This window comes from Panthera uncia, assembly GCF_023721935.1.
Source record: "Panthera uncia isolate 11264 chromosome D3 unlocalized genomic scaffold, Puncia_PCG_1.0 HiC_scaffold_8, whole genome shotgun sequence".
Taxonomy (NCBI): domain Eukaryota; kingdom Metazoa; phylum Chordata; class Mammalia; order Carnivora; family Felidae; genus Panthera; species Panthera uncia.
The window spans coordinates 79,986,589-80,008,982 of record NW_026057586.1 but is presented as its reverse complement, the minus strand read 5'-3'; the positions used below and the strand labels follow the sequence as shown (position 1 = coordinate 80,008,982).

General features: G+C 51.7%; 1 protein-coding gene across 2 annotated transcripts in view; it reads right to left on the bottom strand.

Moving 5' to 3' along the window:
• Nucleotides 1-8,972: 8,972 nt before the first annotated feature.
• TBX5 (T-box transcription factor 5) overlaps nucleotides 8,973-22,394 on the bottom strand; it is a 46,124-nt gene continuing 32,702 nt past the window's right edge. Inside the window, exons 8-9 of one of the 2 annotated variants that reach the window (XM_049619296.1) lie at nucleotides 20,120-20,346; nucleotides 8,973-10,960 (exon numbers count right to left, since the gene is read on the bottom strand). In XM_049619296.1, the coding sequence (XP_049475253.1) occupies nucleotides 10,383-10,960; nucleotides 20,120-20,346 (805 nt within the window). In that variant the 3' untranslated portion in view covers nucleotides 8,973-10,382. The remainder of the gene's footprint in view (nucleotides 10,961-20,119; nucleotides 20,347-22,394) is intronic. The other variant, XM_049619295.1, reaches the window with a different exon arrangement.

Here is a 22,394-nt window from a genome sequence, read left to right as displayed (position 1 = left end):
GGAAAGAGAGAGTGAGAGGAAAAGGGAAAGGTCTGCGGCTCCAACTGGCCTCAGCCCTGCCCCGGGATCCTTTCAAAATCACCGTGGTTCTCGCTGCACCGTGAAACCGCCGCGGGGAGTCTCCCTGTCTCCGGAGAGCAGGCAAGCAGACCCAGAGACGTTGACTAACTCACCTAGGGTCACACAGCCAGTCAGAGGCATCGATGGGACTTGAACCTAGATGTCTCTCAAGTTCCCAAGCTGACTTCTTACCTCTTTAAACCAGGGTGTTCCTTCTTTTGTTATGAGAGAGCCCTTGATGGAGGACCTGTTGGAATGACTGTACAGCCATTTATTCTTTATTCATTCAACACTTAAAAAAAATTTTTTTAATGTTTCTTTATTTTTGAAAGAGAGAGAGAGAGAGCGTGAGCAGGGGAGGGGCAGAGAGAGAGGGAGACACCGACTCCGAAGCTGGCTCCGGGCTCTGAGCCGTCAGCAAAGAGCCCGACGCTTGGCTCGAACTCACAAACCCTGAGATCGTGACCTGAGCCGAAGTCGGACGCTTCACCGACTGAGCCACCGAGGCGCCCCCACTACGTCATCTTTCCAGGAACCCAAGAGAAAACTCTCTCCCGGTCTTTAGCAAACATGGCGATTTGTTGGTCTCTTACAACCTCTCGGACTATTGTCACAAACTATTCATTCTCTCCTCGTTTTGGCAGCTGGGAAGTTCAGAGCCAAGTACGTTTCTACCAACTACACAGGCTGTTCCAGCTCTGAGGGCTGAGATGCAAACCATCCCCAAAGGTGGTGGTGCAGGACGACGCTTCCTTACGTGATCCAGACGGTGCGTGGCCAGAACCCTGAGCCTCTGCACCTACCGGGTCAAGGGCAGGGTGGGAGGGGGTTGGGAGGGGGGTAAGGGGGTTGCAGGATGAACTGAAGGCTCTTCATTCACGTGTCTGGGGGTAGTGCTGGCAAGCTGGGGCTTCTACGTCTCTCCACGCAAACCTCCCCTTGGGGGCTCTCCCGGCAGGCGGCTGTCCCTTCACAGAAGGCCGGCTGGGTTTCGAGAGCGAGTCTCCCGGGGACAGGGGCAAGTAAGACAGAAACGGCACCCGCTTTTCATGACCTCGCCTTGGGAGGTTTTCTGACTGAGGAGGTCACTCCCCGTCCCCCACCCTTGGCCTGACCCGCTTTCAACTCGGCCCTTGGTGCTGGGGACCGTCACCCCCTCTCACACGGCGTTTGCCAGAAGGAAGCCACCACGAGGTCCAGCTCGCACCCAAGGGGGAGAATCAGACTCCACCTCTTGATGGGAGAAGCGCGAAGGTTCTAGAAGCCACCGGGGGACGCAGTTACTGCCGTGGCCACTTTGGGAAAACACAGCCTGCACACACGGGACCAGATAGAGCTCACTGATGTGTGCTCGGGATTCCGGCCTCTGTCCCCTCATTGATCGTCCTCCGCGGACCACGCGGAGGTTTGCAGTCCCAGATTCTTTGCACGACAGTAGCTGAAACGGCTCTGCTCTCTGAGTGTTTTTCACATGCCTGGCACCATGCAAATAGGTCCTTCCTTCCCCCCACTCCCGGTTTTCATTCACAGACAATCCTCCCATCTTTCTTTACCGCAGGAGTAAAGACACAGGAAGCGGACGAAGGTCACCAGACCCGGCATCTCGGAGAAGTGGCAAAGGTGGGACTCCATCCTGGGCCGTTGGATTCAGCTCTGCCCCCGGTGGAGACCCACGCCCCTGCCCCCCACCCCGCCACCCCGCACCTTCGTTCCCGGCCTTTGAGCCCCACTCAGCACCAAGCTCCTGCCCTTGAGGTTGTAACCTACAGGCTACGCCAGATTTAGCCCTCCCTTCCCCCCGAATGTCTCCCCTGACCCCCCGAGCGTTCTTACGCACAACTCTCTCTGAGAAATAAGAAAGTACTCCCTGACCCCTGCGTATACATCAAGATTAACATTCCCTCCAACTTAGATCAGCCAGCCTGTGGGAAGTCGGGGGATTTGGCAGAAAGTTTCTGAGCACCCACTTCCTGCCGGGCCCTGAGCTGACGCTCAGGAATCCAGACGCAAGGCCTGGAACGTCACACCGGACTGAGATCCATTCGAGGGCGGGGACCACGCCGCCGCGGCTGTGTCGCTGGGCACCCTGCGAGCGCCTAGCGTCCCGAAGGGAGAAGGGGGAAGCGCTTGTCTGTCTGCGGTAGCAACGGAGCCTGGGGCGAGTGACCCCCTCTCTGAGCCTCCATTCGCTCACCTGTGAAATGGGGATGAGACTGGTCCCGGCACTCCCCACAGGGCTGTGTCAGAAACCTCGCAACAAAGTAGGTTCTCCGTTTTTTTGTGGGTTTTTTTGCTGGCTTCTAAGGGGCTCAAAGGCGAGTCTGGGGCCTGTGCCCCGTCATCCCGTAAAAATGCCCAGCAGACAACCAGCCCTCAGTACCCAGGGCTGGGGGTCGGGGGATGCTCTCTGGAGCTTGATCTAACCTCAACCTCAGGGTGATGGCAAGCGGGAGGAGGAGCGTGGGTAAAAGTCATCGGGCTTCCGGTTCTCCCACCTCTGGAAACGGCAGCCTTGAGGGAATGGGATGCAAGCCGGGGACCTGATGCTTCGGGAATGAACAGAAATCTCCCACGTTCTTTTTTTTTTTTTTCCCCCTAAACCCCTGATCCTTTAAGCCAAGCTCTTTGGCCAGTGCCTGCGTCAATGGATCTGAACAGATGCAGCCAATGACCTTCTGAGGCTGCAGCCTCGCGGGCGGGTGCCTGGTCAGGGGGCGCCGGGTGGGAAGGCGGGCTGGCGGCCTTTTCGGCTCCGCAGACCCGGTTGCTGCCCTCTCTCTGTCGGCCCGATCAGCGCCCACCTCCACTTTTCTCTTCCGCGGAGAATGTGGCTGGGGCGTCAGGAAGAAAGGAGAGCTTCACCATTCACTTCTTTTGCTAGCTCTTGGAAATATCAAGAATGCCTGGCCCTCAAGACAAACCCCAGCTCCCGGCCTAAAAAGCTAAGTCCAGATATGTTATATATTTATTCAAGGCAGCAATTGGCCAGGAAACGACTATAAAACACACATTTTGAATAAAAGAGGGAGATTTATGGTGCATTTGTGAATCTGAGTCATATCTCTCTGCCTCCCCCAGGCCAGGATCCCTTAATCACTAACATACCCCCAGCTTGTACACTCGGTGGGCACAGAATTGCTTCCTTCTGGTCCCGTCCCAGTTAAAGATGTGGTGGGGATTGTGCTACTTGGACTGACAGTCAGTAAATGAATTGCCAATTCATTCTGAGCTGGGATGGGGGCTGGTTTCTGCGTTGGGAAGAAAAAAAGTGGGGTCCTTTCATACGTATCTTTGATCAGTCGGGACTTGACAAATTATTTTCATAGGAATTTCTCTGTCCTTAATGCCACAGGGAAAAAAATGGATTTACTCTAAAAGAATAGCTTTTATGTTTCAGAAATTAGAGCAATGTAAAAGCTTTCCTGGGGTTTCTCTCTCTCTCCTTCTCTCTCTCTCTCTCTCTCTCTCTCTCTCCCTCCTCCTTTTTTCCCTTCCACTGCATTTTTCTCCAGGGAAAGAAGGCAGGTAGCAGAGACAGCTGGGCAAGGCCACTGCCAATGGCTAGACTTCCAGCTTACGTGACTTCAAGCAGGTAAACAGAACAGGAAAATAAGACTCACCTCCTACATACAACTGATATTGAGAAAGCCAAGTCAGCTTTTCTACCTCAAGCGTCCCTTGCGATGGCTGATTTCTTTTCTCCTCTGGATTTTTGTCGTAGGGACAAAATTCAACCCGCAGAATACCTGAATTGGGTTTGAGCAGGATTCAACCCTACGGCAACTATCTTATGCCCGTGGTTTTTAGACGTTGACGTCTCCGGAGGCAGAGGGCTGGGACAGAAGATCTCTACGCGATTTCCACATCAAGATTTTTATCAGCTAGGGTACAACCTTAAAGAAAAGAACGTGACGACAGGATTCGTGGTGCAGAGCTGCCAGGGACAGCTGGGCAGGCTGTGCACTGCACCACTCCAAGAGGCACCACTCAGGTAGACTACCCCTGTGAAAGCTGCGCTCCGAGGGTTGTGCCACGTTCAACCTATACAAGTGTGGGTGACAGCTCTGAAAGGGAACTCACAGAGGTGAAGGGAAGATTGGAGAACCACAATTATAAGAAAGGGACAATCTTGGGGATCTAGGTGGAAGGAACTCGAAGAGAGTTTGGTTAGGGACCAGAGTGAGCGAGTGAGTACGAGCAGCGTCAGTCCGTTTATTTCTCTACTCCAGATTCCGACGCTGGGAGAGACAGAGGCAGAGACCGGGAGCCTTTCTCGGGTCAAGCACTCCTACCCCCTGTCTGAGGGGCTGGGGAGCTGTTGAATGAGCAGCTTTACTCTCTTACTCTAGGGCTCCCTCAAAGCAGCCCCTGACACCAGCATTTGGGAGCAGCGGTCTGTGTGGGCGAGACCAGGAAGGCAAGGAGGCTTGCTCAAGGCCACGGGGCTATGTAGTGGGATGAACACTTGGGCAAATCCGTATTTGTGCCGGATTCCTCGTGTGATGGGTATTCGGCTTTTTTCGACCTCCTTGCCTCCATTACTCCTTTTTTGGAGGGGGCACCCCAGTCTTTTGATGGGGTTCCTCTCTCCTTCATCAACAGGCAGAAGAATGCAGTTGTGAGGTCAGAAGAGAGAAGGCGTGGGGTTGTCGGCCTTCTGGGGCGTAGAGAGTTCTGGTCGCTCGTGGTTGCCGCAGGGGACCCGGGGTTGAGGTGGGGCCTGGGTGGAAGACCTGTGTTTGAATTCTCGTCCTAAGTGACGACAGTGGCGATGGCGAGGATAGTATCGTTTTCCCAACCCTCACCGAGCTGAGGTGCCCTGTAAAACTCCTAGCGCATCGCAAGGGGCGAATTTCCCAACCAGCGAAGGAGGGGGAGGGGGCGGGAGGGGGAGGGGAGGACGGGGAGGAGAGGGGCTATTAGCAATGAGGATAATCAATACTAATTCATCTTTCTATCAGCTCACAGCCGTTGCCTTACACGGGGCTCTGTGCCCAGCACCCTCGATACCCACTGTCCCACCGAATGCTGGCTCGAACGTCCCGGGTTGGGGGGGGGGGGGACGTACCCTTATCCTCATGCCGCACATGATTAAATGGAGGGTCAAAGAGGTTAAGTGACTTGCGCAAGGTCACGGTCACGGAAGCAGTAAGCGGCAAAGTGACTTTTACGAGCCAGGTCAGGTAGGGAACAAAGGTGAGATTCTCACAACGGCCTGCGTGTGTTCGTATGTATATGTTGCACACGTGTTTGTGTATGTGTATATTGTGTGCGTGTGTGTGCGCGTGTGCGTGTGTGTGCTGTATTTGTTAACAAGCGAATAATAATTCGGACCAGGACAACATCCTACCGCACCGAGAGGAACAAGCCAGCAAGGGCCAACCCCAGAAAGTGGCAACAGAGAAGCACCCAGGTGTCTCCTTGTTTCGGAGGTAGAATGTCCCGTGATTAGCAGTCGGCCGACTGGGACCGGCGTCCAGCTCTGTCACCGACCGGGCCAAGGGCACTCCTCGACGGGTCTCCAGCCCCTTCGCCCTCGAAGCACACAGACACCAGGTGCCCCGCCTTCCTCACAAACTCGATTGGACAATGCGCCTCCAAAGAAACTAGATTTTATTTCACTAGTGCTGTTCCCAGTTGCAAAGATAATTCGTCTTCGTCACACAGGAGAATGGAGACGTATCCGAAAACACAAAGAAAACGTAAGCACTCACAATCCTGCCGCTGTTATTGTTGTGTCGTGCACACGAACAGTGGTTTTCGTGCCCCTCTATGCTCGAATGAAGGCCGTTGCATTCAAGACGACCGAGAAGCTGCTGGGCACGGCGGTTGTCATCAGCGTCTTTGACTTACAATGTATCTTAAATACCCCTTGGGGCAGAGAGAGGGAGACACAGAATCCGAAGCAGGCTCCTGGCTCTGAGCTGTGAGCACAGAGCCTGATGCAGGGCTCGAACTCACAAACCGTGAGATCATGACCTGAACCGAAGTCAGACCTCAACCTACTGAGCCACCCAGGCGCCCCTCCAGTTTTGCAGAATTTTAAAAAATCATGACGAATGTCCCAGAAAATAAGTACGATGCACATTCCCAATTACTTCCTTAGGACCAAATTCCTCAAAGTCGAATCATCAGATTAACTGATTGGCACAATTTTAGGGCTTCTGATATAGTTTGCCAAGTTCCCCTCTTAAAAGGTGTATCTATTTTTTTTTGGGGGGGGGGGTGCCTGGGTGGCTCAGTTAAGCATCCGACTTCGGCTCAGGTCATGATCTCATGGTTTGTGAGTTCGAGCCCCGCGTCCGGCTCTGTGCTGTCAGCTCTGAGCCTGCTTCAGCTCCTCGGTCCCCCCATCTCTCTCTGCCCTTTCCCCACTGGTTCTTTCTCTCTCTAAATAAATTAATTAATTAATTAACTTAAAAAAAAAGATGTATCCATGTTCATTCCAGCCAACAGTTTCTGGGATTTCTTATCTTCTCATTAGAAAATCGGTATCATTATTCGTTAAATATACATTTGCTAACTCAATGAATAAAAGTTACGTCTCACTTGCATTTCATTGAGGGAAGTCTGTCTTTCCAGGCATTTATTTAGCATCTACTACAGTAAGTACTTTACTGGACATTTCTATAGATCCCACCCACTTAAAGTTCACAACAGTCCTTTGAGGCAGGTGCCCTTATCCCCTTTCAGTGAACGAGGAAGCTGAGGCTCGGGTAAACTGAGGGTCCCTGCTGAGCTCGGCCACACACCAGCAGTGAGGCTGGGGGGTGTTCCCAACCTCTCTGAGCTCAAGAACACTAACGATCTGAATCTCTGCGAGTCCTGGCGATCCTTCCGGTGATCCCAGAACTTTGAGTCCCACGCTCACATACCCCGTGTTGGACCAGAAAGCCAGGAGGACGCTGTCCCACTCCTCTCTCAAGTACAAGGAAGCCCCACCAGCTCACAGATCGAGACTGTCCTCTGGGAACTAGCTGGAAAAGAGCCTAACACCACGAGTAGGTGCTCAACGAGGAAGGGTGTCTACCACATAGGGTGGGACCTTAGCAAATGCTCGTTGAATTAATGAATATAAAGAAGGTCATCACTACCCACTCATGAACCCACGGCTCCTTCCTTCATCGCCATTTCTGCCTCAGGACCTTTGCACAAGCCGGAAGTCCCCTCTGCCTGAAATGCTCCTCCTCCCAACTTTTTACCTGGTTAATTCCTACTCAGCGTTCAGGGCTCTGCTCAGAAGTCACCTCCTCCAGACCGAGTTAGGACCCCTCATCTTACCGTTTTGTGACCTCACGCATGCTGCCTTCATCGGTCTTCCTGCCTCTGCAATCCACTGATTTTGCAGATGATCACCTAAGGGCTGTTTCTCTCACTAGACCGGAAGTTCCAGAAGAATACAACCTCTATCGTCTTGTTCACTACTGGGAACATATTGCACATGTCCAGTCCAGAGCAAGTATCCACCAAATACATTACGGGAACAGAGCAATTTACATCGTGTCTCCTGACATCTACATAATGATAAAACTACACGAATATTTAGATAGGACGACCTTAACCCTACCAATTCGGTGAGAAGATCCTCGGTAACCATTGTTTGGAACCCAAAGCAGTTCACTTGCATCCGTTACGGAATGAGATGTCCCTTCTCTGATTTATGAAACTTGCCCCGAACATGTTTTTAGTGATTTTCCAACGCCAGCAACTATTTGAGTGCTGTGCCCAGAGAGGGGGCTGGTGGTGTGAATTCAGTACTCTTGTGACGTTCTTGGGAAGAAATAAGACTGCCTGCCTTGTACAGTTGGGGAATTCGTTTGGGAGGCTAATTTTTCCAAAGGCAACCTTTTTGTTTCTTTCTTTCTTTCTTCAGAAGAAATACCTATTTAGAGCACAATCAGAATTTATTCGGCGAAACTTCACTAATTCATTCTCTGCAGGGACACGAAGGCCACGGACCTAGTTTGTCCACTGTACCTAAAAGAAGCTGAATTGTCATTTCTGTACAATTAATTCACGCTTCTTGGGAGTTCTCTGCCTAGGAAAGGTTGGGGGGGGGGGGGAGTATGATTAAATGAATAATTTGTAATCAACAATCTAATCGTTCCTGTTTCAAGGGGATGTGATCTCTTTGATGGTTCTTGATCATTTGAAAGGCGCAGGCACGGAAATTATAAACGTTTTTAAACATTGCGCCGTGAATTCACTCGCGAGTCTGTAGCTCTGTTCTGCCTTATAGGTATTCTACAGGAAGAACTCACAAATCCTCAACGTGTGCGTTTTAAATAAATATCCGTGGAAGGCCCACAAGGTCGCTTGCATCGGGACCTCCGGAACACTCGCTTCCAACAATTAAGGTCAAAGAAAGAGATCCTTCCGAAAACTCCAGCACGGGGTGTTCTATGCGGTACGACCGATACTTTTGATCAGCTGGGATTCCTGACGATTTTTCTTGTCCGACGTCGGCACGAATTCAGTGCAAATCAATTAACTCCATTCCAGGGACACAGGCCAGTGGATAAATATATTCACAGCTCCACCACACTCACGTACGAGATCCCACACAGTTCCTGAGAGCAGGAGGACAAAGAAAACGGGACGAAAAACGCACCTGCAAGACAATTTCTTCCTATTTCCTCCACCTAACTTCCCCTCTATTCAATCAGCAGAAAGAACGAGGAAAATAAAAGGGGGGATCCAAGTCCCTTATACTTTTTTAAGCACATGGTATTTATTAGGCATTAATTGGCGCACAAATACACGAAATGGTTACTTAATTCTCACCCCACCCCCGTAGCAACATGAAAAGACGTAATCGCATGAAGACACTCACGTACAAACATACACACTCGCTCATACTTGGACATACTTAGCCTCACATATTACCCTGTTCTCTTTATTAGGGTCAGTTTAAAAAAAAAAACAACTTTTTTTTTTTTAATCAAGAAAGCAAAGCACATTCGAAAGAGAAAAAAAAACGCAAACTTGGTTTTGAGTATTCATAAAATTAAAAGCTCTTGGCCAGCTCCCATGCTGGATTTCATTTCATGTTATTACTTAATTAGAATTCCTATTTATAAATAAATAGTACCAGTAAAATATTACATCTGAAGAACCCTGCAATAACATTTTACTTACACGCTTATTTTTTTTTTTTTAATACTGTTTTCTGCTTTCAATAACCACAGTTTGGTGTCGGCATCTGGCGTTGGTATGATCGCTTTGGAGAAAACCAATCGGCGAGCACGTCTCGCCCTTTCTCTAGGAACGGCGGGCCTCGCGTGGCGTCCGGGCCGGGTCGACGGTGACGGACATTTGGAAGCTTGGGGCTGGCTTTGTGTTTTATCAGGACGAATATTTGCTTTGGCCTTTTTGCAACGCTTGTCGGCACAGAGCTTGCTCCTGGCTTATCACAGTTCTGCCCGCGTGTAACCCAAGGCTTTTTAAGTTTTTCAAAGCAAGCTTTCCGGTCGGGAAGCTATAGGCCACGTCTTAGCGACAGACGGCTGGAAAGACAGAGCTGGGACGACGGGAGGGCTGAGTAAGATAGGAGGCCAGACGGAGTGCCACGCTATGCTGACCCCGCTGGTAAAGAAGAAGGGCCAAGCGGGGCTCCGCAAGGCCCGGCAAGGTGGGAAAAGTCGGACAAAGGCCAGGACGTAGGGAACTTTCTCGAGAACATCACGTGGCAGAGGTAGGTAATTTCTTAGTCAAGGGCAGGGTGGCGAATCTCCGGTTCCGGCCGTGGTGTACGTGAGGGGAACCCCCACAAGTACATATAGGAAACACACTTGCCTCAGACTTACCCCCCTCCCCCCCCCCCCATAAGGGACTGGGTCCCATTAAGAAAATTGAAAGAAAAAATATATTATTATTTATTATATAACAACGTCAACATTAACACTGAGACAGGAAAGGCTCCAGCCACACCTTTAGGCTAAAACCCTCGATAAGGCAAAGGCCTTTTGGAGGCCAAAAGAAGGAATCACGGAGGACTCCCGGAGGTGGCGTGAACATGGCCGGCCAACACGTGGAGTGGTCGTGGCAGGTGGGGCGCATCTTGGTTTTGTTTTTTTGTTGTTTTTTTTTTTTTTCTTTTTTTTTTTTTTAAGTGTTGAAACAACAAAGTCACCTTTTCTGAATTGTGGTTTCGAGCTACTGATTAGATCAGCGTCCAGGGCTCTCGAGGGCAGACACAATATTTAGATAGGACGGAGAAACGCCTCCCGCGGGGGTCCTCTCTGCTTCCGTCTGTCTCCCGCTCTCTCGCTCGCTCTCTCTCTCTCTCCCCGGCCAACGTCCGTGACGAAGCAGCCCTCCCTTTAGCTGTTCTCGCTCCACTCTGGCACCATGCCGACCCCGTGCACAGGGTGGTACTGATGTGGGGACAGGGTCCTCGGCACGCCGTGAGGATACAGGAACTCGGACGGCTGAAGGCCGCCGGGGGACTGGAGGCCGGTCTGAGGCCCGCACTGCCTGACCGCGGGCTGGTGGGCCGCGGAGGGCTGGTGCTGGAACATTCCCTCTCCGAGCTGCGGGGAGCCGTGGTTGGCCACGCCAGCCAGCCGGGGGACCAGGGGCCCCGAGGTGAAATGAGCGGAGAAGGGCTGGTAGGGTAGCCGGTCCATGGGCTGCACCGTGGTGACCGTGCAGCTGCTGTAGGAAGGCATGCCGGACCACGTGTTGCAGCTGATGTCCTCCAGGCTGGGCACCGGCTCGCTGGGGGGCACGGAACTGGCGTACATGCAGGCGTGCCGCTGGGCCGACTCTGTCCTGTAGGAGGCACTCAGGGCCTGCTGCTGGGGGTAGCCGGAGCGGTAGAAAGGGTCCTCGGGGCTGGGCGACGTCTCCATGTAGGGCTTCTTGTACGGGTGGTCCGTGGTAGAACATTCTTCATCTGCTAAGACAGGAGGAGAGAGACCAGTGAGGCCCCGGGACCAGCCACCCCTCATTCTGAAGGCGGAGGGGGGACCTCGGGCCCAAGGCACGAAGAATCAAGTCCGGGAGAGTCAGCGCCAACCTCCTCTCTGATTAAAAAAAAAAAAAGAAAGGGGGCGCCTGGGTGGCTCAGTCGGTTAAGCGGCCGACTTCGGCTCAGGTCACGATCTCGCGGTCCGTGAGTTCGAGCCCCGCGTTGGGCTCTGGGCTGACCGCTCAGAGCCTAGAGCCTGTTTCAGATTCTGTGTCTCCCTGTCTCTCTGACCCTCCCCCGTTCATGCTCTATCTCTCTCTGTCTCAAAAATAAATAAACGTTAAAAAAAAAAAAAATTTTTTTTAAAAAGAAAGAAAGAAAAGAAAAAGAAAGGAAAGGAAAGGAAAGGAAAGGAAAGAAAAGAAAAGAAAAGGAAAGAAAAGAAAAAAGAAAAGAGGGAGGGGAGGCGCCTGGGTGGCTCAGTCAGTTAAGCGTCCGACTTCGGCTCGGGTCACAATCTCACGGTCTGTGAGTTCGAGCCCCGAGTCGGGCTCTGGGCTGACAGCTCGGAGCCTGGAGCCTGCTTCGGAGTCCGTCTCTCTCTCTCTCATTCTCCCTCTCAAAAATAAATAAACATTAAATAATTTGTTTTAAGTAAATAAGAATGATAAAATAAAATAAAATAAAATAAAATAAAACAAAACAAAGAGGGTAGAGACCTCGAGCAAACAGGCTGACCTTTCTGAGCTCAGTTTCATCTATAACATGGAAAGGACAGTAACGACATGCTTCTACTTTTCCACTTTTCATGGTGAAGGGAGGTGTTGAGAAGGAGACGGAAAAATACAGATTAAGCAACTTAGTCCAGAGCTTGGTACAAGAAAGAAAAAAGAAAAAAAAAAAAAACACCCAATAAGTAACAACTATCACTATTTCCTTCCCTCCGCTCCGGCGTGTATGTTCCATGAAGGCGGGACAGTGTCCTACCCATCGCGATATTCCCAGATTCCGGGACATTCTGCGTGCGCAAAGAAGTAATAACACCGTCAACAACAACAGTAAAAACAAACGCCAGCAGCGTTTCCCCTGCCTGGTGCTGTTCCAAGCTGTCTCCGGAAGGTACCCCGTGACGTGGGTTCTGGGATTATCCTCATGCTGCAGATGGCAAAAAGGAAGCACACAGAGGTTCGGAAACTCGCCCGAGGCCTCACGCGCGTGGCTGATCAACCGGGGAGCGAGGGTTGCAATTCAAGGGAGCGAATTGCAAGTCTCTGCCCTGCGGTACTACGCTACCCAAAAAGCCACGCGCCAAAATACCCGTGCGACAGATGGGAAGGACAGACGGACACGTCGTGCACACACAAGGCTGGGCGCTCGGACGCCTCCCCAGCTCCTCTCCCGATGCCTCCGTGAGCAAGGCTCAGTTAACATCTGCAGAGCTGGTACAACGTAATGTCAGTCCACTCCCTTCCCCAGACACCAGTCCCCGGCGTAGGGCGGTGGAGGTACTTCGGTCCCTGGAAGAGGGTCTCCCTTTGTGACTCTGGGGTCACTGCCTCATTTGGGAACAAAAGTGCGGGGCTGTGTCCCGGAAAAATCCACTAAAATACAAAGTTTGGAAAACGGCACGTGCCTGGCACAGCTTCACGTGCAGTTTACAGAGCTCCCGGATCCCCTAAAATCCAGACCCCGAGTTAAGGAGCGGAGACGTATCTGAGTTTCGATCTCGTTCTTCTGCTTAATGCCTGTGTGACACCAGCAGGGCGTCTGCCCTCTCGGAGACTCGTTTTTAGCGTCTCTGAATCCGAGTTAATGCTATTTACCTCACCAGGCAGCTAAGAATTAAATAAAATCAAGCATGTAAATCTCCCGATAGCTTTCGTCAAGAGCAGCTCTTGTTGCAACGGTAACACCACCAGTTGGTCCCTCAGCAGACCTGAGGTAGATTAACACGCCTCCAGGTGTTTCCTTTAGGGAGGCAATATTTGAGAATTTCTACCAAGGTGTAAACCCCAACACAGATTCATTCATTCCTTAGCTGGAATTTCAGCCCCCAGCCCAGAGATTTTCCGTCCTCATCTTCCAATCTCTTTCAAATCAATAAATGTTAAGAAATCTGTCTGTCGTGGGGCGCCTGGGCGGCTCAGTCGGTTGAGCGTCCGACTTCGGCTCAGGTCGTGACCTCACGGTTCGTGGGTTCGAGCCCCGCGTCGGGCTCTGTGCTGACAGCTCGGAGCCTGGAGCCTGTTTCGGATTCTGTGTCTCCCTCTCTCTCTCTGTCCTTCCTTGCTCGTGTTCTGTCTCTCTCTCTCTCAAAAATAAATGTTAAAAAAAGAAAGAAAGAAAGAAAGAAAGAAAGAGGAAGGAAGGAAGGAAGAAAGAAATATGTCTGTCGTTGGGGGGTGTGAAGAAGAAAGAAATACTGGTACATTCCTCCCCCTCACTGTGATGGCCGACGGCCTGGCGGGGAGGGCGAAGAACAAAATGGGAGGAGATACGAGTTATTATTTATGTAGCACGTCCTAAGTGACCTTACCCTAATCTCCCAGTAATTCTTCAGGGTGGCTGCTCTCCAGCCTGTCTCAGCGGCAGAAACCGAAGCTTGGTGAAGCGACCTTCCCGAGGTCACGCAGGGAAGGGGCAGAGGCTGGACTCGAGGTCAGGTCTGGCTTCCTTGGCCAACCACACCTTGCTTCCAGCGCTCCAGATTTCTCATATCCAAGGCCACTCACCCAGTCATCCAACAGAGATGTACTGAGCCCCTACCAAGTACCAGGCAGTGGGTGGATAGAGAGGTCAATAAACAGTCATGGTCCTGCTCAGCGCACATGGCGGGGGTCGGGGGGGGGCCCTCTCCAGCCCACCCTGAACAGTGAAGGTGGGAGGCTAACAGCCTGTGAGCCCGTGCACGGGGGGTGGTCCTTGCTAGAAAGCTCCAAGTGACTCATTCACCCCACGGGGAGTCCTTTGGTTTTCCACTGGATTTTAAAACAGCTCCCCAACTCGGATAGGATGGCCTGAGTTTAGGTTCCACCAAACACTTGCCCTGGTATCAAGCTCGGGAGTGACCCTCACAGGTAAGTAAAAAAAAAAAAAAAAAAAAAATCTCCCCAATCAAAACACATCTACGCTGGGATCGTACCCGCCTCACAGCAAGCGTGTTAATTGTTAGCTAGACTCTTTCTGGGACACATCTGGGCCCCAGAGGACGCCCACGCCTGTGTCCAAAAGAAAGGGAAAAAATGCGGCCGCTCTTCCAGGTGCTTTATCTACATCATGCCAACCATCCGAATGTTCGAAGCCATCCGGATGAGCCGGTGGCCCCATTTCTCACCTTTCCACGGGCATCTCTCTGGCATCTTAAAGACATTGTTACACGCAATCTTTTCTGTCCTCCCCACCTCCTCCCTTGGTCCCATCGTGCCTCCATGCTTCCTTCCAACCCCACCCCCACCCCCGCCGCCGGATCCATAAATCTGAATGTTTCCATTGTTGCTAGAATCATAACCTTTGGGTTTTCCATTTAACCAGGGCGTTCCCGTTTTCAATAATAAAAAGTACAGCTGCAGGGTACCCTTGGCAAGAGAAAAAAAAACAAGGCAAACTAACCATTCCCGAGTTTCTGATCCCCTTCCAGATTTGTTACAAGTAAAAAAAAGGAAGAATAATATGAAAAAGGCCGAGGCGCATTTTGGAAAATCGTAAAATTACACATTCCAGTCTTTAATAACCCAAAGATCTGATGCAGAGTCCTAAGGAAAAGCAAAACGCTGGCTTGTTCATGAAAGCGGGTCCTGAACATTCTCACATTCCTCTTGGACCTCATCACATTGTCGAGAAATTCCGAAGCACGGATCCAGATTTCAAGTGGGTCGCGATAAATGGTTTGGATGTGATCCCTGTGTCCTTTTGGGTTACGGCTCGATTTCCTTCTCTTTCTTGGGAGCCTGATAACCAACCGGTCAACTGCAAAGACCTCTTTCCCAGCCAAGCCTACTTTCCACGGCCCGGGAACGCGCTGTAGTCAGGCATCAAGTCTTCCGTGAGACGGGTCCTACAGCTCAGGTTCAGGAAGTTGAAGAACAAGAATGCTCAGTTGTAGTCCACCTGTCCTGAGCCCCGCTGTGTCTCCTGAATTACGGGAAAGCTCTTACGGGATGCTGAGCACCCGTCACCTCACTGCCCCGTGAAAATCCCCGGCCCCTTGCGTCTTTCTAGCGGCTTTTGATGCTGGACCACGTGGCTTTGATGATAAATCCAGACCACAGATTTTAGGGCGCGGTCACATCTCTGACTCTCCCTCAGCTATGTGACCTTGGGCAAACCACTTTACCATCCCAATCTCAGTTTTTGACTATATAGGAGGCTGATACTTAACTTTCTTGTAGGAATGCACGTAAGAAGTGTGCTTTAGTTTCTATCCTCCTTGCCCATCATGTGTTCAAATCTTAGCTGTCCAGGGACGACGGGTCTACTCTCCTTTCCCTCTGGAAGATGGGACAGATGGCCCTGGGAAGGCTGTCCCATGCTGCAGGGTGTCTGGGTGGATTCGAGCTGGAAAACCCACAAGCCTGCTTTGAAATCGCTATTCCCGTTAAGGACATTTGTCACTGTTCCCAAACAGGTCACTTCCCTCGCTGACTGGGTTCACTCGGATGAAAGACCATGGTGACCAGCCACTCCTCGGCGGAGTGACCTTTAGCAAGTCAGAAGTGGAACTATAGTTCAGTCCCTCCGGGTCACAAAACCGTGCTCTTTCAGACAGAGGGCCTAGCCTTTCAGCTTTCACGAAACCCACTGTGTTCAGAAAATACGAAAGGGTGGTAACCTTGACCTGGATGGATGGGTGGGTGGATGGATGGGTATAGATGGGTGGGTGGTTGGACGGATGGATGGACAGATGGATGGACAGATGGATGGATGAAGAATGGTGTGTGTACCCATAATGTTAGCTCTTAGCCCAACGTGGAAAGGACTGGAATGGTACTGTAGGGAGATCCTCAACTGGGAACCAAAAGACCCCAGTCTGCCCCTCACTTAACCACCACCTGAAAATCATAAGTTCATCCACTTGATTACTATCTGTCTCCCCAGTGAGAGTACAGGTTTCGGGAGAGCAGGGACCCCGGTCACCTTGCCCCCCCCCCCCCGGCTTATCCCCCATATTCAGCACAGTGCCCCGGACAAGTAAGTGCTCAACCGATATTTCTTTCACGAATGCATCCCCGATCTGCCACTCACCAGCCCCGTGACCTTGGGAAGCGAACCCAACCTCTTGGTCCCCTGTTGACCCTGCAAAATGTTGAGCCCCCTCCCCGCTCAGGGGCGACAGCGCGGGTCCAAGGAAGGAAGCGATGTGAAATTCCTCGAAAAAGCACACAGCGCCGACAAAATGCACCCTGCAAAACTATATTCCCCGCCCTTCCTCCCACCTCTGACTTGCCTTTGAAGAGCCAAGGCAGTATATGGCTTTGCTTTAAATCTTTATTTGGGTTGCCTCTGATATCTAAATGTGGGAAGGCGGGGGGGGGGGGGGGTGTCGGGGTGGGAGGGGGAACAAGAGACAGACAAGTGTTCTCCCAGGCCCCGGGGTCCTGGATTTGATTGAGTGGCATTGATAAAAGACCTTCCCAGCTCTTTTGGTTCCATCCATCGGGAGAGATAGTTGGGAGACAGCTGGGTCCAAACACAAGAAGCCCTCTGGCCGGCCTGGCCCTTTGACATTTCATTGGGCCTGCCTCCTGGGCTCCTTGGAAAGGAGACAGACAATGAAGGGAAGTCAGATAGTGGGGCAGGCAGGGGGCCGGGGGGGGGGGGGGGGGGGGGGGGTGACGCGCGCGGGGTTCCCCCCCCCCCCCCCGCCCCCCACCCCCACGTCACAGGCACCAGCACTTTGCACATCTCCTCTGCAGCATTAGCCCACCGTGGTCATCAGTTATGTCACCACGCAGGACGACATCCGACCCCCTCGCCACCGTGAGCTTCAGAAGCGCAGAGCGGCGGCCAGCTAACAGGCACTGCGCCCTTAGACCATCTCGTTCCATCTCACCGCAACCCTACGGGGGAGGTGCTGTTATCACACTTGTCGTTTTGCAGAAGAGGGAGTTAGGGCTGAGAAAGCGGGGGGCTTGCCCGCAGCCGGAAAGCGTCCGCTGCTGTGACCTCCTACCACAGACTGGTCGCCACCCCACTGGCTTCGCCCGTGGCCATCTCAAGCTGACCCTGGGCTCACCCGAGGGCCCCGCCGAGTGCCCTGTGCGGGTCACCTGCTCCCATCACGGGAGGGGGTCCATTCCCCCGGCATTCAAAGCCTTGCGACTCCCCCCGCCGCCTCCAGGAGAAAAAGCATTGACACGGATGCTGCTGTAGATATCGAGCCTTAAAAAAGTGCCTTGATTCTTTTTAACTTCTTCCTCCCCTTCTTCTGGTCTGGCATTAATTTAATCGACCGAACTCCCTAATTCAAACCCGGTGAGCTCTTCATCCGTGTGTCTGACCCAGTCTCGGTCTCGAGACGGGTCTCTAGCGGAGGATGGCATTTTGAGATCGTAGCTGATACTGCTGACCAGGCATGGGTTCAAATTCTGCCCCCCGGCAGCCTTCGGCACATGCGTTTACCTTTCTGGGCCTCAGTTTCCCCACATGTAAAGCGGGTGAATAACCGCACCTACCTAGCAGCGTTGTTGAAAGGTCGAGGTGGAGAGCCAGGGCGGGGCACCCTTACACAGAACAGAGAACAGGATCTCCGTGCAGGGTCCTGCGCCCCAGGTGACATCCTCAACCCCTGCTGGGGCCTGAAGAGGCAGACATTTTTGCACGCATCTGGTCTCCAGGCCACGCAGCAGCGGACACGCTGGGAGCCGGGCCAGGGGGTCTGTTGGGGTGATATCATTGTCCCACCCTTTGGGATCCAAGGAGCGTGGATGGGCTTCAGGTTCAGCCTGGAAAACAGCCTCACCCGGATCAGCACCCCAGCCCCGGGCTTGAACCAACGAGGGCCTTTCTGTCCGTCAAACTGCGAGATCGGTACACGTCGCATAGTCAAACCGTGCGACTTTCCGCAAGTAACCTCAGCTCAGAGAACACTGCCAAAGCATCTGTTTCCATCAGTTCTCGTTAGTGAGTTGATACATTTTTTTTTTTAAAGATGTTCCAGACACCGGGCTCTGGAATTCCAAAGGCATTGAGTTGGCTACAGAGTCTGGGAGACACATCAGGCCACACTGGGCCTGCCGGAGCAAACCAGTGACTGCTTATTGGGTCCACCTTGTGCTAAATGCGACAAGCACGAGGGGCGCCCGGGTGGCTCAGTCGGTTGAGCGTCCGACTTCGGCTCGGGTCACGATCTCGAAGTCCGTGAGTTCGAGCCCCGCGTCGGGCTCTGGGCTGACAGCCCGGAGCCTGGAGCCTGCTTCCGATTCTGTGTCTCCCTCTCTCTCTGCCCCTCCCCTGTTCATGCTCTGTCTCTCTCTGTCTCAAAAATAAATAAACGTTAAAAAAAAAATTTAAAAATAAATAAATAAATAAAAACATTTTTAAAAATTAAAAAAAAAAAAAGAAAAAGGAGAGGGGCGCCCGGGTGGCTCAGTCGGTTGAGCGTCCGACTTCGGCTCGGGTCACGATCTCGCGGTCCGTGAGTTCGAGCCCCGCATCGGGCTCTGGGCTGACAGCCCGGAGCCTGGAGCCTGCTTCCGATTCTGTGTCTCCCTCTCTCTCTGCCCCACCTCCACTTGCACGGTCTCTGTCACTCTCAAATAAATAAAATAAAACTTAAACAATATATATATACACGACAAGCCCAATTTCATGACATCCTCACACCGAGCCTAAGGGACAGGTCTAATCGTGAGCCCAAATCTATAGATTAGAAAAAATAAGGCTGAGAACAGTTAAGTAACTTGCCCCTAATCATAAAAATTTGCAACTGGCAAAGGCAGGATTCATCCCAATTGTATGTAGTCCCCTCCGTCCCGTATCTTTCTCGAAGCTTCACTGGGACGGGAGCCTTACCACCTCCCCCTCCACAGACACACTTCCTAGAGCGACAGCCGTAACCAGAGCCAACACCTGCCGGGTGCTCACCGAGTATCAGGTGCTCTCGGGAACTCGGCACCATTTACAAAGCGAGAAACTGAGGCACAGAGACGCCAGGACACCTGGCTAAGGCCACACAAGAAGCTGGCGGCAGAGCTGAGACTCGAGCCTGGGTCCTCCAGCCCCGTTGCCCACGCTGTCCCCACCGTGCCTGTCTGCCACTCACATAAGCAACGGTTCCAGTAAAGCTGAACTCAGCCGCACACCCCCCACCCCATGTCAACCACTTTGATTCTGGCTCGAAAAATATGCCACCAGAAATTCCCTTCAGTATGATAGCCCTAGACTCAGATGACTCAGGAAAAGTCCCCATTTCTCATTCGGCCAAGAACACTACGCAGCGTCTCAGACAGAGTTCAAACCAGATTTAAAGACAAAACGCAAAGGAGAGAAAAACACCCCGTTGTGATTTTTCTTTTCTTTCTTTCTTTTTTGGGTGTTGGTTTTGATCTAGAAAGGCAAGAAGACGAGCTCAGAATCCACCCACCCAAGAGAAACCGTAGCACATAAACCAAAGCACATCCAACTGTAAGAAAGCTCCCTGCAGCATGGCTCGCGGGAGACAACGAAAATGCTGGAAACAACCACCGTGTCTGCCAGTGGGGGGTGGAAAAGCAGACGCGGCTTCACCCTTTGGGGGCAACGCTCTCCCTTCGGCAACTAAAAAGCACGAGGCAGCTCTAGGCTCGTGAAAAGATCCTCCGCGGCACAGCCTCAAGTTTAAGAAATGCACGTTGCGATATTCAGACGGCATAATATCAGCCGTTAAAAGCAAAAACAAAACCGTTTTCGTGTGCTTGCGCGTGCGGGTGCAAACGAATCAAATAAGGCTGGACGTTTCAAATACATTTTCCCCAAGGAAAGGGGCCAGAACTGGAGGAGACATGTCAAGTTCTACAGATAATGGTTTGAGTTTCTTACAACCTCTGTTGAGTTTTTATATTGCGTACGTTTTTTAAATAAACAAATGCAGTTGTGTGTACTTTTCTTCCCCCAAGGAAAGGAAGGAGAAACAGAAAGGCAAGGTGGGCAGGCAGGGAGTATCACACTCACCTTTCCTCTTGGTGCAGTGATAAATCTGGCTGTGCTCCTGGGGCAGTGGGTATGGGTTGGGCGGGGGCAGGAGATCCTGGGAGGGGCCGGATACACCATTCTCGCACTGGTACTGGGACCCCAAGTTGGACGAGGAGGACAGAGCTCGAGGCTCACTGCTGAAAGGACTGTGGTTGGAGGCTACTTTCTGTCTTACTGTGCTCCTGGGAACCACGGGATATTCTTTACTGAAAGAGAGAAGGTGAGAAATACTGTGGATCAGTGCCCCCGATGCAGATCCCCCCCCGCTGGCTGAGCCACGGGATCCAAGAATCCACCAGAAATGTGTCACAGCATAAGAAACAAAGGCGTCTTTGATGAGTGAAGCGGTCCACTTGTACTCAAGTGCATCAAATAAACAGACATATATATTTAGGCACTAACTTTTCATGCCTTATACGTTAGGCAAGTGGGTTTACATATAGTTCTGTATGTATACCGAAAGTTACATGAGCTCCACCGCTGAGGAACCCTCTTCATGATCAATGAACACACAGCGTCTTGAAACACTTCAATCTGCTGCGTATGTCTTTGAATTCCCTAATTCAAAAGCTAAAAGAGCTGAGTAGTCGGGGTCACTTAGGCTTAACTCCTGGGTTTCCATCTTTAAAACGGCGCTCAGGTCTTTGGTCAACATTAGGAAAAAGGTAGTTGACCCTCTAGAATAGTCAGGAACGATCCCCAGCTACCCTAATCTGTGCCTTACAATTTCCTTTTGAGCTGTTCTACTGGTCACCACTGACATCATACTTAACTTCTCCTCCGTGCCTGGGTTGTCCCATCTGTGAAACAAGGAGAGTAAAAATCCCCAGTTCAAAGGGTCGTTGAGGGAAAAAAAAGAAATTCATACGTGTGAAAGAGGGAACAGTAGCTGGCACAGAGCGAGCGTTCAACAAATGACGGCCGTCATCATTACTGTGGTCGTTTTGAGAGAGTAAGGAGAGAGAAAGAGAGGAGGGAAGGCAGAACAGGGCCAAAGGAAACAGAGAACAGAGCACAGGATCTAGGACTGGGCAGGCTCAGGTTCAGGCCCCGCCTCCAACACTTATAGACTGTGTGCCCCTCTGAGCCTCAGGCGTCACATGGGAAACCGAGCAGAAGAAAATCCAGTGACATCCTATGAAGAGCATCCTCCCAGGTGCTCAGAATCTGGTTTCTCACACTCGTCTGGCTCACACGCGCCACATTCCCTTGCCTTCAGCTTTCACACCAGGAATTCCCACTCCTTTCCTCATAAGAGCTTGGGAATTTCACCAGGAACCTCCCCCCCGGGAAGGAGGGAGCCCCACAGGAAGCTGGGTGGGTGAGGAGGGTCAGAAGAAGAGTCTGCAGAGGAGTCGGGAGGAGGGGTGGCTCTACGATAAAAGGGAGAATTGAGGGGCACCTGGGCGGCTCAGTCGGTTAAGCGTCCGACCCTTGATTTCAGCTCAGCTCACGATCTCAAGGTTCGTGAGTTCGAGCCCCACCCCGCATGCTGACCGCACCGAGCCTGCTTGGGATTCTCTCTCTCCCTCTCTCTGCCCCTCCCCTGCTCATGCTCTCTCTGTCTCTCAAAATAAATAAATAAAACTGTTTTTTCAATTTTAATAAATAAATAATTTTAATTTTTTAATGTTGATTTATTTTTGAGAGAGAGAGAGAGACAAAGCATGAGCAGGGGAGGGGCAGAGAGAGGGGGAGACACAAAATTCAAAGCAGGCTCCAGGCTCCGAGCTGTCAGCACAGAGCCGGATGCGGGGCTCGAACTCACCAACTGCGAGATCGTGACCCGAGCCGAAGTCGGACATTTAACCGACTGAGCCACCCAGGCGCCCCGATAATTACTTTCAAAACAGGGAGAACTGAGAGGAGCATCTGTGCTCATAAGAAGATTATAGTCTGACCCCCAACGTGTGCTCATCCATGCAGGGAAGGGGGCTGCTGACATCTGGAGTGGGGAGAGGAAATCGGGGACAGGAAAACCACAATCAGTGTGCAGGCTGATGGAGGGGTGACCCATCCCATCCTTACTGGAAGGCGACTGGATGGCATCCCCTTTTTTTTTTTTTTAATATACAATAATGCAGATCCCGCAATCCAATTACGACGAATTTCCCTAAGAAGTTGACCAGGTCAGTGCGCAAAGACATAAGCCTGAGGCTTTTCCCTGCAGCCCAGGGAAAAACTAGAAATGGCTGAAATGCCCTCATTAATGGCTAAGTAAACTTTGACAGAGCCAAGCAATGGAATATTACAC